Here is a 12,884-nt window from a genome sequence, read left to right as displayed (position 1 = left end):
CAGCCTACATTCGTTACAGCGGATCCGGCAACAACGGACTTTCGCTTACAACAGACCATTTCTGTTGGTTTGTCTGGTCCCCATGCATTTTAAATGGAGTCCACTCCGCTCGTAACGGACCCGCTAGAGCAGACTATCCGCTACAACAGACTAAATATTAGGCGAAAATTGTTTCGACTGAATGTTTATAGCGGACTTCCGTGGGGCCGGCACCCAATGTGCTTTTTTTGTTTATTTTGGCAAGAAAACTGTTATGTCTGGCAACATTGCTGGCAGCCGGGTCGTTGGCGCAGCCAAGCCAAGCCAGTGCCAGTGACTTTTTTTTTTGTGCGACCAGCGGCATGAGCGGCAGGGTGGCTGATTTTGCTGTTGGATAAATTAGGCGTAATTAACACTGTTGAACATGGGTGAAAAACTGCCAACATCGCCAGAAGTACAGGCCTGTCTAAGCAGACGATCCGCTCTACCGTCAAGAACAAGGCCGCTGCCGATAAACGCGACTTCGGTGAGATTGAAAACAGGGCTATCGAATCCTCGAAGTGGTGCACTCGACTCGGAGGCGAGTCTGCCCTCGTCAGTCTTTTTATGTAATAAAAACTCTGGTTAATTGAATTTCGGGTTTTATTATTCCCACACATGCATCGTTCCCGTTCCGTTCGGTGAAAAAGGTAAGAAATGCTTCAAGTAGGGGGGTTGTTCCCCATCCATTGTGCGATATCTGCCAGTAACCGTGCGCAGTCCAACTGGTCTAACTTTCAATTTTACAGCTGTCCGTCATCAGATTATTTCATTACAGCTGTTTCAATGACCAGACTAAAATCGCTAAAAATGTAAGCTGCCTTGAGGGAATGTCAGGCAGCAATCCGATTTGTTGACAAACGGTTTCGGGAAAACCTGCCCCGTCATGAGGGGATATAAAAGAGCCTAGCTAATGCTGATGGCCACGCCTGATGTTTTATAGCTGGTTAATAATTGCGCCTAGTTATATTCTTGCTTTATTTGCTCAGCTCATCGTGCGCCTTTACATGCTTGACCGCATGCGCTAGGCCTTTTCCAAGTGCCAGTGCTAAGCTTTGGAAACGGTGTTTACGCGATTCTTTGCCCTCGCGGGAACGCTGTGCAGAGGTGCTGCAGGCGTGTAGAAAGAACAAGGTGTATGTACTATGCATATGCAATATCGTCAAAGTACCCACTTTAGGGCTCATATCCCCCCCCCCCCCCCCCCCCCCGGTCGGATACTGCATACTTCGGCTACAGCGGACGTTTTTTTCCGGATTCAGAGGGTCCGTTGTAACGGGCATAGACTGTAGTAGTACAGCCTTGCATGCATGCAAATAAAATATTTTTGGTCTTTGTTTACTCTTTTTTTTTTCACATCCCGCTTAGAACAATTATCTGTTATAACGATGGAATTTCCTTGGGACTTGGATATTGCTATAAGTGGACTAGACTTTACTATGCACACATTGCATACACGCGTACGAAGGGAAGGGGTTGGGAATATCCTCTCCTGTTCAAAGTTAAAATTCAAAAATCTGCCGCCAAAGTTGCATGCCTGATATGCTAAGCTTCGTTTTTTCAAAGAAAATTGTCACTCCATCTGTCCTAGGTGCCAAGATGTCAGCGCGGGAAACTTTTAAAAATGCCCAAAGTGCAGTGCTTTACAAAACAAGCATGCAAGTTAAAAGGAATGTTCGCAAAAACGGGCCTTTCGAGCATTTTGGAGAGCGGCAGCTTGGTCAGTATTCCTGACAGAGCTCTAACATTTTGCCCGCGTTTTCTCTACAGCCTTTGTTTCGGAAAGTTTACTTTGGGGGGCCATTTTTGTTCTCCAACACCTATGTCCCCACATTAACCCTGTAATGCATTCTAATCCTTTATTACATTGTAGTTTGTGGCTCAAACAATCAAGAAACATGAAAAAAACTTTTCTCCCAGGGTTATAAAATTACATAATGTATCCTAAATGCATGAAAGGTATGTACTATATATATCTACATATATAATGTGCAGATATATAATGTAGCATATACCCGTTTACATATACTTATATGTATAACTACATATAAAGCAGGTATTTAATGAATCATATACCCCATAAAAAAGTATACACCCATTGTAAGTAGATGTAGACCCACCAGGCGTGCTTACGATGGAGGAATCCATCTTTCAAACTGTATTTGGGACTCCATGCGGCCAGTTGTTGAGCTATAGTTTTTTGACAAATGCTTAGGAGATATCAGAAATGATACAGTGAGCATTTCATGGTGGTCAAAAGGCTTAGGTGCAAGTAAAAAAAAAAATCCAGAAGATGGTGTATCTTGTATGAATCATTGGGCATTACAGGGTTAACTGAAGGCCCGTGATCGAGTGAGTCGGCACGAGCGAATGAGCGGCAGGGAGGGCGACCGACCTTCGCTTGAGCGCCTCCAGCTCGGCCCACAGCCGGTCGCTGGTCTCGGTGGCGTCGGTGAGGCTCTGGCGCAGCATCTGCTCCTGGGCCTCGCTCTCGCGGGCCTGCTCCTGCCACCGGTCACGCTCCTCGCACGCCTCTCGCAGCTGCTCCTCCAGGGAGGCCGCCGCATCCCCCCGCTCCTGGGCCTCCGTGGAGCGCTGCTGGAGCTGCACACAGCAACGTCAGCTCTCACACGCCAGTTCTTACAACCCTCTGCTAAGGCCCACGTTCAGTCACAATTACACGCCTGGAAGTTTAAACGCAGAACCTAGCTTGTGTGCGCTCCGCTTGAACCACAGTAGATCCGCTAAACCTCCCACATATGCAGCATCTCACCCTCTACATGCGGCCTCTTTGAAATAGCGTTGCCTATTAGCTATGCTCGCACAAATGAGCAGAATTGGGTTTAATGAGATATATGTAAGGTTTACATGGCAGGAATTTTACCGCCATGACAAATATGTCGACACTTTAGCATTGTGCCACTTTGTCTTTTGCTAACATTTCTATGAACTAACGGAATGTTGCTAGTCGACAGTGAATAGAACACCGAGAGATTGGATAAATAGGTCCCCCGTACACAGTGGCGATTGCAATGTTTTCAGTGCTGCTGTCTGGGCAACGCACACAGAACCTTTTCATATTCCCCACCAGCAAGTTAACCAAACAGCAGAACTGCACTCTCAGCCGAATGTATGCATTTATTTGAACAAAGGCATTTCAGAGCATTATCTTTCATGAGCAGGAATACTACACTCCTTTAGGCTACCGGAAACTGCCGTGTCTGAATGCTATGAAAAATTCCCGTGCTCCCCTACCCCTTCAAAGACACTTGAAATAGCAATAAGCATGAAAAGTTTGATCGCCTATGTTCACAGAAAATGACGAAGAATTGAAGCCCTGTGTCATCGCTGTCCCAAACTAGGAACTGGCATTCAAGGCACGATTCAGTTACCCCAACCTCAAGAATCATCAGGCACAGATAAGGAAAAAAGCGCAGGAGGAGGAACTCACCAATTTTTGTGCCTGTTGAAGGGCTGCTTGGGCGGACTCCAACTGCTGCACTTTTTCCGACAGCTGGCCGGTCAGCTTGTCCACCTTCTTGCTGCGTTCCTGACACCACCAAACAGAGAAAACACCCATGTGAACAACAGTAACTCGACGGGAAGATGGTACTGTATTTACTTGCGTAATCCTCGGACTCGCATAATGCTCACACCCCTAATGTGAGCTGCCAAAACTTGGATTTTTCGTTTCCTCGCATAATCCTTGCACCCCCAAAATTGCAATGGTGAAATTCGCCTGCTCAAAAAACCCGCATAATGTACGCGCTCGCACCACTCCGTTTGGCGGAGCACGCTGTGTATCCAGGTGCGCCAGGCACATGGCAGCCTAGTGCCACCTCTCAAGCGCCACTCACACCGTCGTTGGGCTGGTTTCGAGTGCTCTCTACTAGGCGGCATTCGCGCAGAGTCCAGTCGTCCCTTCATTGGAGGAGCAGCAGTCGAGAGCTCGCTTTCCGCCATTTTAAGAAGTTTTTCGTCGCTTTGTTCTGTGCCACTTTGTTGTCGGGGCTGTATAACGCCAGTTAAACCGCCGCTTTCAAGCTGAAGGCTATCGAATATGCTACAGAGCATAGAAACTGCGCCGTAAGCAGGCCCTTCAGTATCTACGAGTTTGGCATGCACAACTGGAGACAGCAGCACGAGGAACTGAAGGCGACCAACAAGACGCGCAAAGTTAAAGGAGCTTCCCACTGAGCTGGCTGTCATTCCAGGTGGCCTAACGTCCATGCTGCAGCCTTCGGAGGCGTTTTTGAGTAAGCCGTTCAAAGATAACGTTCGAAGGATGTACACAGAGTGGATGGCTGAAGGCCAGTCCACTCCGACGCCGGCCGGCAAGATAAGGAGACCGTCAGTGGAGCTGCTGTGCAGCTGGATATCGGAAGCGTGGGGAATGATCGCCGCAGACGTCTACAAGAGCTTCAAGAATACGGGTGCATCGAATGCCTTGGATGTGACTGAAGACCACTCGGTGTGGGATGGAGACCGGGTCTCTGAAGCCAACGTGGAATCCGGAGGGGACGGCGAGGCAATGACCAGCGACGTTATCAGCACTGATTCGGACAAGGACTGTTCTCGCCTTGGTCCCCCACTACCAAATGCGGGATGGTAAAGTTGGGCAGTGGCTGGCAGCAACAAATTAAGTTCTTTGCTTCGTGCCTATGTCGGCCTTATACTTTTATTACGAAGGCAAGTACTGCTTGGAAATGCCTTGGTTACCTAAAATACCTATTCAAATCTCATTTAAGCTCGTTGTTACCCCTCGAAATTTTTTTCCCCACATAATTATTGCAACCGCTTACTTTACACTGATTTTTTTTGAAAGAAAGTGCGAGGATTACGAGAGTACATACAGTATATACAGCTACTGTAGCATTGAAAAAAATGAATTATCATCGGAAGCACTTATTCTCTCGCAGCACTGACTCCAGCAAGCTCTCCCACTGCTTGTCTTAAGACAGGTTTTGAGCTGACCTATCGCGGACTCACCTTGGCCTCCTCATGAAGCGTCTCAAGCTCGCGCTTCTGCTCGCAGAGCGAGCGGTCGTTCCCGACCGAGTCCTTCTTCGCCTGAGCCAACTGTTCCGACAGCACCTGGCGCTCCGTCTTCAGGGTGAACAGCTCCTGCTCCCGTTCCGACAGGATGCCTGGGCACGCGCGCACGCACACAGCCAAGCCAGAGCCACTTGTTAAGCCGAAGCCGCAGTTCATGACTGAAAACTTCTCGGGAAGCTTAAAAATGAGGGAAGCAACATACCTACACAGAGGCACGCGTTGTGACAATCGCACAGAGTTTTTTTCATTGCAATCCTAGAACATTATGCCTGACCTACAAAGTGAACTCGCAAAGAGTTTTCTTGTTTTGCAAACAACAGCCCCATCTGCCCCTCGCCAAACCACACAATGCACATTAAAAGGGTTCGCGTACACACATTTGTTTCCTGATTCATGCTTAGTAAGTAGACACAAAAATGTCTACATCCAGCGTAAGGAACTGGTCAAACTAAATGCGATCACAAAAAACATCAACCAGAACCCACAAATAGCGCGATTTCTTTCCACGCAGGTTGTATTGACGCGTGGCTTAATTACACTAACAAAGGTCGGAAATGTGGCTTTCTAAATATACCAATAGTGCACAATTTCTTTACCTCTACGAACAGTATTTTTCGATTTTGCGTGTTCTCGTTACTATTTTCACGTTCAAATTTCATATGTCCGCAAGTGCACATTGCGTCACTCTTGCATTACTAAAACCTTTTGGCTTTAAAACCCCTTTGAACAGCTAAATATTTAGACTTAACCTTGCAATCACTGCACTCGTTACTTGGTGGTCGGTTCCACCTCCCTTGCACTAAAGTGTTCAAGGAGTGCGAAAAGTGAGAGTCTGAGCCCTCAGCACCGCTAAATTCCCCAAAATTGCCTCCTGTAACATTATTCCCACCAGGGGAATCAAATTAACTAATCAGCAAAAACAAGCACTCACCTGTGAGGGACGAAACTTTTCGACGTTGCTGGAGGAAGGAGACAAAAACAACAAGAGGTTAAAGATCCCTGAAGCCATTACCGTAACTTCGACAATGCATGCCAGACTACAATTAAGAAGAAGCACTGCGAACATGTTTCTCCTTTTTTTTTTAATAAAAAAACAGTACTGCACAGAACCAGGAACAGCTTTAAACGTTCCACTGAAAAGACAGCCCCCCACAGTTCGAATTCGTAGACAATTTGTTTAAAGCCCTTAAGTCCCATACATTAAAAAATACCACTGACTTTCATCTCCAGCTAGGGTGATGATGACGATATCAAACAGAATGGTACATCAGATGGCATTGCTTTGTGCAAAGCCACCAACTGCACGCATAGACAAACCTCTGTAAAATGCTTCAAACTTGGGTTTAACGCGTTGACAATAGCAGCTGACGACGGGATAAGTAGGAGCACCAAAAATTCTTTCCTCTCGTTCACATAAAACCTTTGATTGATTGATTGATTGATTGATTGATTGTAGGGTTTAACGTGCCAACGCAACTCAGGCGATGAGGCGCGCCGTAGTGGAGAGCTCCTGGTTAATTTTGACCACCTGGGGATCTTTAACATGTGCCGAAATCTCGTACATACAGGCGCTTCACATAAAACCTTTCCCCTTTCCCATGATGGCCCGCTACACACAACGGTTTGAATGCACTTTTGCAGAGCAGCTTAACTACAACATTCTGCCTCACTCATTAAAAACTGAAAATTTTATATAGCAATGTAACATTATCTGTAACAGAAACCCATACAATACGAAGACAAGCCATTGTCCATACGTGCACCTAACCATGCATTTAACACCTAATAACCAAACCCACTGCTGGTTAATTTCTTGGGATTTTCTTGTCAGATTAAAAAAAAAAGCCTGCATTGAAGTTCAACCACAGAATTGAAAAGACAGTTTTGTTGTTGTATTGAAATGGCAATGCCATGCCTGATGCAGCTAGCATGCCAGTGTTTTTACGCAAAACTCAGTTTTTAAGAAGTGGTTGACTAGGAAGAGCTAATCACACCCACAAAATGTGGTCTGCAGTGGATACGAGGGTTAAAAAAGGTTGGGTCAAAATACAAAACAAAACAAACCTCCCAGCTCCCAAAAACCTCATAACAAAATCCCTCACCAGCCAGGCAGTGTGAAGGCTGGCTCCCAGGCTGAAAACCAGTAGCGCACAGCAGGCCATCAGCAGCGGCAGCGAGGGCACCAGGGGCCACTCTAGGGCCGCTTGGAGTGGCTCCGGAACCTGCACCACACGTGCACTGGGTGTCACTGCCCCGCCACTGAACACACGTAGTTGAACTCGGGAATACCAAACTAAAAAGAACAGAAAATAACTCAATGCAATTTGTAATTTTAAATCAATACTTGCATGGAAACCCGTCTGGTCCGAAAAACACAAGACGACAATTAGGCTGACACTGACTGCGAAAGTTTATCGAAACAAACAGACTTTCAAAGCTTCCATACCGGAGCCAAAATGTATGTTTTTACAAACTTTCGTGGCCGCAAAATGTCCAAAGCATGAAAGGTATGTTTCAGCTACACTGTTTGACAGGCACAAAAACTCGAAATGGCCAGTTTGTTAAAACGGGTTCAACACTGTTGGTTGCATTCAGAGCACATGAGAATACACAGTATTGCGTGAACTTCTTGCCGCTGAGAATCAGAAAAGACGTCGTCACCCAAAGCATCAGCAGTCCCATTCGGCCTGGCACAAACTAGATCAACGCGAGGACACTGTGAGGTAGGACATGTGCTGTGGCAGACGGTTGCGAGACCAGCTGTCGTTCACAGGCTTTGACATCTCCCTCCGCACTTGTACTGTTTCCTTTTCTGTGCAGCCAAATTCTGACAGAACTTACGTTTTTTGTCTGTTTGTTTGTTTCCTTATACCTTTTTGCGAAGGGTAAAAGACAGGGGGAGACAGCTGTTTGCACGGCTAACTGCATGTGCCCAAACACCTGAGCTCTGAGCAGCACGGCAAATTTATTACAACGTACAAAATATGCATGTTCTAGAACGAAACTGCAAACTTCTGCATGTAAGTCTATTGTGCATAATGCAAATTTGTCCTTTTTTGTTTTGTTTTTTTATTTATTTAAGGCAAACATTGACATACAGATGCCAGACTACAGGTTTAAAAGGGCTACCTAAGACACATAAACAAACAGTGTTGTACAGCCAAATAAAAAACAATCAGTTTCTATCTTCCGACTACGACACTTTGACAAGTACTCCTGGCCTTATCTATCCACTAGAGCCGCCTCCCACTGTAAATTCAAACAAACAGTTGCTATCATAAGATGATTAGGACTTGTAAAGAAAAACCAGCAATTTCGACATATACAAACAGCCATTTGGGTCTACCATGCTAGCTCGGATCACCCTATCGTATTGCTCTTTTTGTTGATTCTTTGTCTAAAAATCTATAAACTTTCAAACTTTTCTTTTAATGCCCCGCACAGTCTCACGGTGGCACGCACTCCCACAATCCATTTCCCTTTTTTTTCCAAAGAAACGGCAAATAAAATTCTTAAGAGTGGCCTGCACTTCACATGCCGATTTGTCGAGTTCCCAACTCCCCTTGGGAGCAATCATGTCGGAAAGAATCGCTTTTCAAACTAATCTCCCACATGGATGACAGACAGCCTATCTAGTGCAAGTAACAGGATAGCATGCGAACGCGCAGCTTCCTAATTACACAGGTTTTTTTTTTTTTTTTTTTTTTTTGAAACAGTAAAATGTAAGCCACAGCCAAGCCTATCTGCGACCGGCCACGGCCAAAGCCACTCACCAGTGCCAGGACTTGCCAGAGGTACTCCTCGAGCACCTTCCAGTCCATCACGAATCCGCTTGGCTCGTCTTCTGTCGGCTGCGTCAGCTTCTCGGGCAGGGGGACTCCCGGGGGCTTGGCCAGTCCATCTGCCGGCAGCAAGGAGGGAGGCGGCTCTAAGGATTCGCCCACAGGAACCGACGGAGTGGTGTGCGAATCCAGCGTCTCAGTAGCTCCGATTCCCCCTGCGCTAGATTCCGACAGACTTGCAGTTGACGGAGCCAGGGAAGCCGCGGGGTCGGACTCGGATGTCGGCAGAGCAGACGAAGGGGCTTCCTTCGAGAAAGCCGAGTGGACTTGCTGCGGGTCCAGGGACTGCGTTACCAAGTTTGATGGAACGGACCCACCAAGATAGTCCGACCCGAGAGGTTCCTGTTGGAATTGGTTGAGTGACACCGATGACGGCGTTGGCGAGGAATCTTCCACGGTTGGTGCCGCAACTGGTTGTTCCACAAACGGCGCAGTCGTGGCCGATGCCAACGGTTCATCCACTGTAGTTGAGGCACTCCAAGCATCGAGGGGTGGCAAAGCGGCCGTACTTGAAGAATCCTGGAGGACTGATTGGGACACGGCTGTAGAAAGGTCGTCCACCAAGTAAGCCTGTGGTGCGGACAAGGACGCAGTGGATTGACTAGCAGGACTCTCACCGGGTAGTGCCTGTGGGGACATTGATGCAACCAGGAAGGAAGACTCGGACTCTTGATGAGCAATGGAAGACAACGAAGCCAAGGAGGGGTCTTGTATGGAGGACGTTTCATCTGCCGGCTGTGGCTTCGCTTGTGGCACATTCGAAAACAGTGGATAAGGTTGACCAGCCATACTGTCAACAGGTTCTTCTGCCTGCACGGGTGTTGAGGCAGCAAGGGAGGCTGGCTCAGACTCCAGAGGTGCGGTGGAGGACAAGGCAGGTAAGACTACGTCTTGAGCAGAGGCAGTTTGTTCGGACAGCGGTGGTTGTGCTAATGGCGTGGTCGAGATTGAAGATGAAGGTTCATCTGCGGAACTTTCAGCGGGGCCAGTTTCGACAGAAGCTGCTAAACCTTCGGTGGTTGCTGAAGAGGCGTCTTCAGAGGAAGCAGATGGAACGGATTGCTGCTGTTCTAAAGACGGCATGGCTGTGTTAGACGTCACCGCAGATTCATCTACAGGACTTGCGCTGGGACTTGCATCCGGTGCAGCCATGCTAGAAAACTGTTCAAAAGGCAGTGGTGAAGATGCATCCAAGTGCTGCTCCGGCAACTCAGCAGACATGCTGAACGCTGCTTTAGACTCATCTGCTGTTTGACTGTAACCGTGACTCGTCTCTTGAGCTATCGAAGCTTCACTTGTCGAGGTGGACGACTCTTCCAAACTAACGGTCGGGGAGGTGCCCTCTGTAGAATCAACTGCCCCGGGCTGTTCCAGTGGTGGTGTGGCCGCAGTGGACGCCGCCGCCTCATCCGCAGGACTCGCATCAAGGCTTGTTTCCGATGGAAATGACGTGTGCACTGCCTTAGACGCCGCAGAGGAACTTTCCACCTGGTCGCTTTCATCGGGTGTCACCTCTTCCACGTGCCCGTCGTCATCATCATCATCTCCTTCTCCGGGGATCGGCTTTGGCATCTCTTCAGCTTCTTCACCTTCCTCCTCCTCCTCTTCCACTGCTCCTTCATCCTTTAATGTCTCGCTATCAACTTCCACTGCTTCTGAGGACGAACCTTGCTCATCGGCTGCCGCCGCTTTCACACCGGTGGTATTTGTATCAAACATTTCCGTTGTGCTGGCCACTGGAAGGCCGTCCAGCGGAAGCTTAGTGTCTTCGCCCACTGGTGAACCAGGCTTGGCACCATTCGGGGCACGAAACAGTGGCAACCCGGTGTACGGCAACGCACCAGGAATGTCTATACTGGCCTGTAACCGGGTGGGGTCATCGCTGGTGTCGGTGGCCTCTTCGGTGGCATCCACATCGTCGCAAAATTCGCCGTACATGACCGTACCGTGGATGTTGCAGCTTCTTGTGATGGGTGAGCTGGGCACGGCATCTGTGAGCATGGGCTCCGCAGTGGCTTTCACCGCTAAAAACAGAGGCACGTGCACAGGGGTTAGGTCGTTCCCAGCGTATTCTAGACCATGGAGTGCAAGCAAAGCCATGCAGGAGAGGCTACGGCATGCTGGTACGGTTAAGTACTAAAAGCAAAATGACGCAGACCGACACCGTTACCCAACTGCTCTAAAGAAGCAGGACATTAGAGAGAGCGGAGCAAAGAACCGGTCCTAATATGGTACCCGGTAGGCAACCGGCGCCACTGCATGCGCACCGAGGCGGTGAAACCGGTTGTGCCAATCATGTACCGGTTGTGTTACTGGGACCGGTTTTCCTCTCGGCTATAACTCTATTAGCGCACTGTTTCGGATAAATGCAGGCGTAACCCCTGCCTTTGATCGTGCAAACGTCATTTGTTTCTTTCCATTGTTTCCACCCTTGACCGCGCAGAGATTTTTTTGTTGTTGTTGTTGGTATAGTAGCAGCTGTGTGTTAGACAATGAAAAATGTGTGCTTGATGCATCTTTGCTGCTCTCGAGACACGCCATAGAGTGTCACAGCATAGGCCCGTTTTTAGCGGCACTTGTGTCACATATGCGCCGAGTGCTCAAACCCCTGACTACACCCAAACTTTCGAAAACATTTCCCCAGATTTTGTAGATGAATCCTACACTAAGTATGTTAATATTCCCGCTGAAACTGCAGTGTGCCAGCTTCACTCCCATATGCACGCACATTGGCACCCTAAATTCATACTTATAGGTTTTAGCTTAGCGCAGAATCAGAATGACAAGCTGCTTTGCGCATGCAAGCTCTTATCAAAAGTAAAGCAGTAGCTCTTCATGGATCAATGTTGCCCAAACACCTCTTTGCATTGTAGTGCCTTGAAGTTAGAAGTATAGCGTTTACGTATGGTTATACGTCACCTTGAGCAAGCCCTTCTACCAGCCAAGCAAGTTTTAATTATGACGAAAAGTGGATAGCATTACCTTCGGTCGCATCAGTTGAAGATGCCTCACTTGAAAGGCCAGGAATCTAGAAGTTTGTAACACAAAATCGTTAATGAAATTCCTGTTGTCACTGCGTTTAATCATTCAATTACCTTGCCTTCCACAAGATCAGCTCTTTTCTTAAACTGCTTGTCAATTTTGACGAAACTTGCTGTAACATAGCCTCGTTGATTGCCAACCTTGAAAGAAAGAATGCAGTCAGGGCAACAAGAATTCACATCTCCACAGGCAGAGTACGGCACAACAAAGTACCTCCACGTGAAGGACATCGTCCTCTCCCATGCCATAGACAGTGACCCTGTCATTTCTTTTGAAGTTTACGTAGTTCTCGTCAATGGCCCGGTAGTCCTGCACTGCGATTCCTTCCCCTATTTTTTCTGAAATGACACACAGAAAAACATTTATTATACTACTGAATACATATTCAGAATACGTGTAGAACAGTGTTGACACCAGGGGCGTCCGGATTACAGTTTTGTAGATGTGTTTCGGAACCCAATGTACGAAGCAAGCGTGGTTTCTTGTACTGCTTTTGTGTGGGCAGATGTCGTTTTATGGTGTTACTGCAATTTTTTTTTTTTGGAAGAAGGGGGGGTAGGTTTACAATGTACACCAGTAAGTGGTTTTACTGCAATTTTGGGGGGGGTTCTTACAATACACCCCCGTAAGAAATATCTAAAAAGCTTTTAACGGCTCGGATTTCGTGGTACTGCCCTTTTAAATGGACCAGGGAAAAGGAGTCGCAAGGTAAGCCAAGACAAAACAGCTTACAGTAGCTAGCTAAAACCGTTACCCGCCCCAAGCTTCGTGATGCTTCAGCGCCTCTTGCATAATTCGGTCAACGGTGCGCGCTAGATCGGCGAAAACACTTTGGCGTTGAACGAAACGGGGTGGAATAATTGCTACAGAGCACGCTCAACTTTCGTCTGGAACATCGCGAGCTAGGAAAAAAGCCGGCAAGGGCAT

At 47.7% G+C, this 12,884-nt stretch overlaps 1 protein-coding gene across 1 annotated transcript in view; it reads right to left on the bottom strand.

The window, feature by feature from the left end:
- The window catches only part of LOC144143345 (uncharacterized), a 32,790-nt gene that overhangs the window by 19,302 nt on the left and 604 nt on the right, over nt 1–12,884 (bottom strand). The window contains exons 2-10 of the mRNA XM_077675113.1: nt 12,171–12,295; nt 12,011–12,097; nt 11,898–11,943; nt 8,847–10,939; nt 7,176–7,295; nt 6,005–6,032; nt 5,008–5,165; nt 3,470–3,568; nt 2,414–2,622 (exon numbers count right to left, since the gene is read on the bottom strand). Of these exons, the coding sequence (XP_077531239.1) occupies nt 2,414–2,622; nt 3,470–3,568; nt 5,008–5,165; nt 6,005–6,032; nt 7,176–7,295; nt 8,847–10,939; nt 11,898–11,943; nt 12,011–12,097; nt 12,171–12,295 (2,965 nt within the window). The remainder of the gene's footprint in view (nt 1–2,413; nt 2,623–3,469; nt 3,569–5,007; nt 5,166–6,004; nt 6,033–7,175; nt 7,296–8,846; nt 10,940–11,897; nt 11,944–12,010; nt 12,098–12,170; nt 12,296–12,884) is intronic.

The sequence above is a fragment of the Haemaphysalis longicornis genome, unplaced genomic scaffold, assembly GCF_048455015.1.
Source record: "Haemaphysalis longicornis isolate Haplotype H1 unplaced genomic scaffold, Haemaphysalis longicornis Haplotype H1 scaffold_6, whole genome shotgun sequence".
Lineage (NCBI taxonomy): Eukaryota > Metazoa > Arthropoda > Arachnida > Ixodida > Ixodidae > Haemaphysalis > Haemaphysalis longicornis.
Note: the sequence above shows the minus strand (reverse complement) of the source record. Positions and strands in the feature narration are given on the sequence as shown.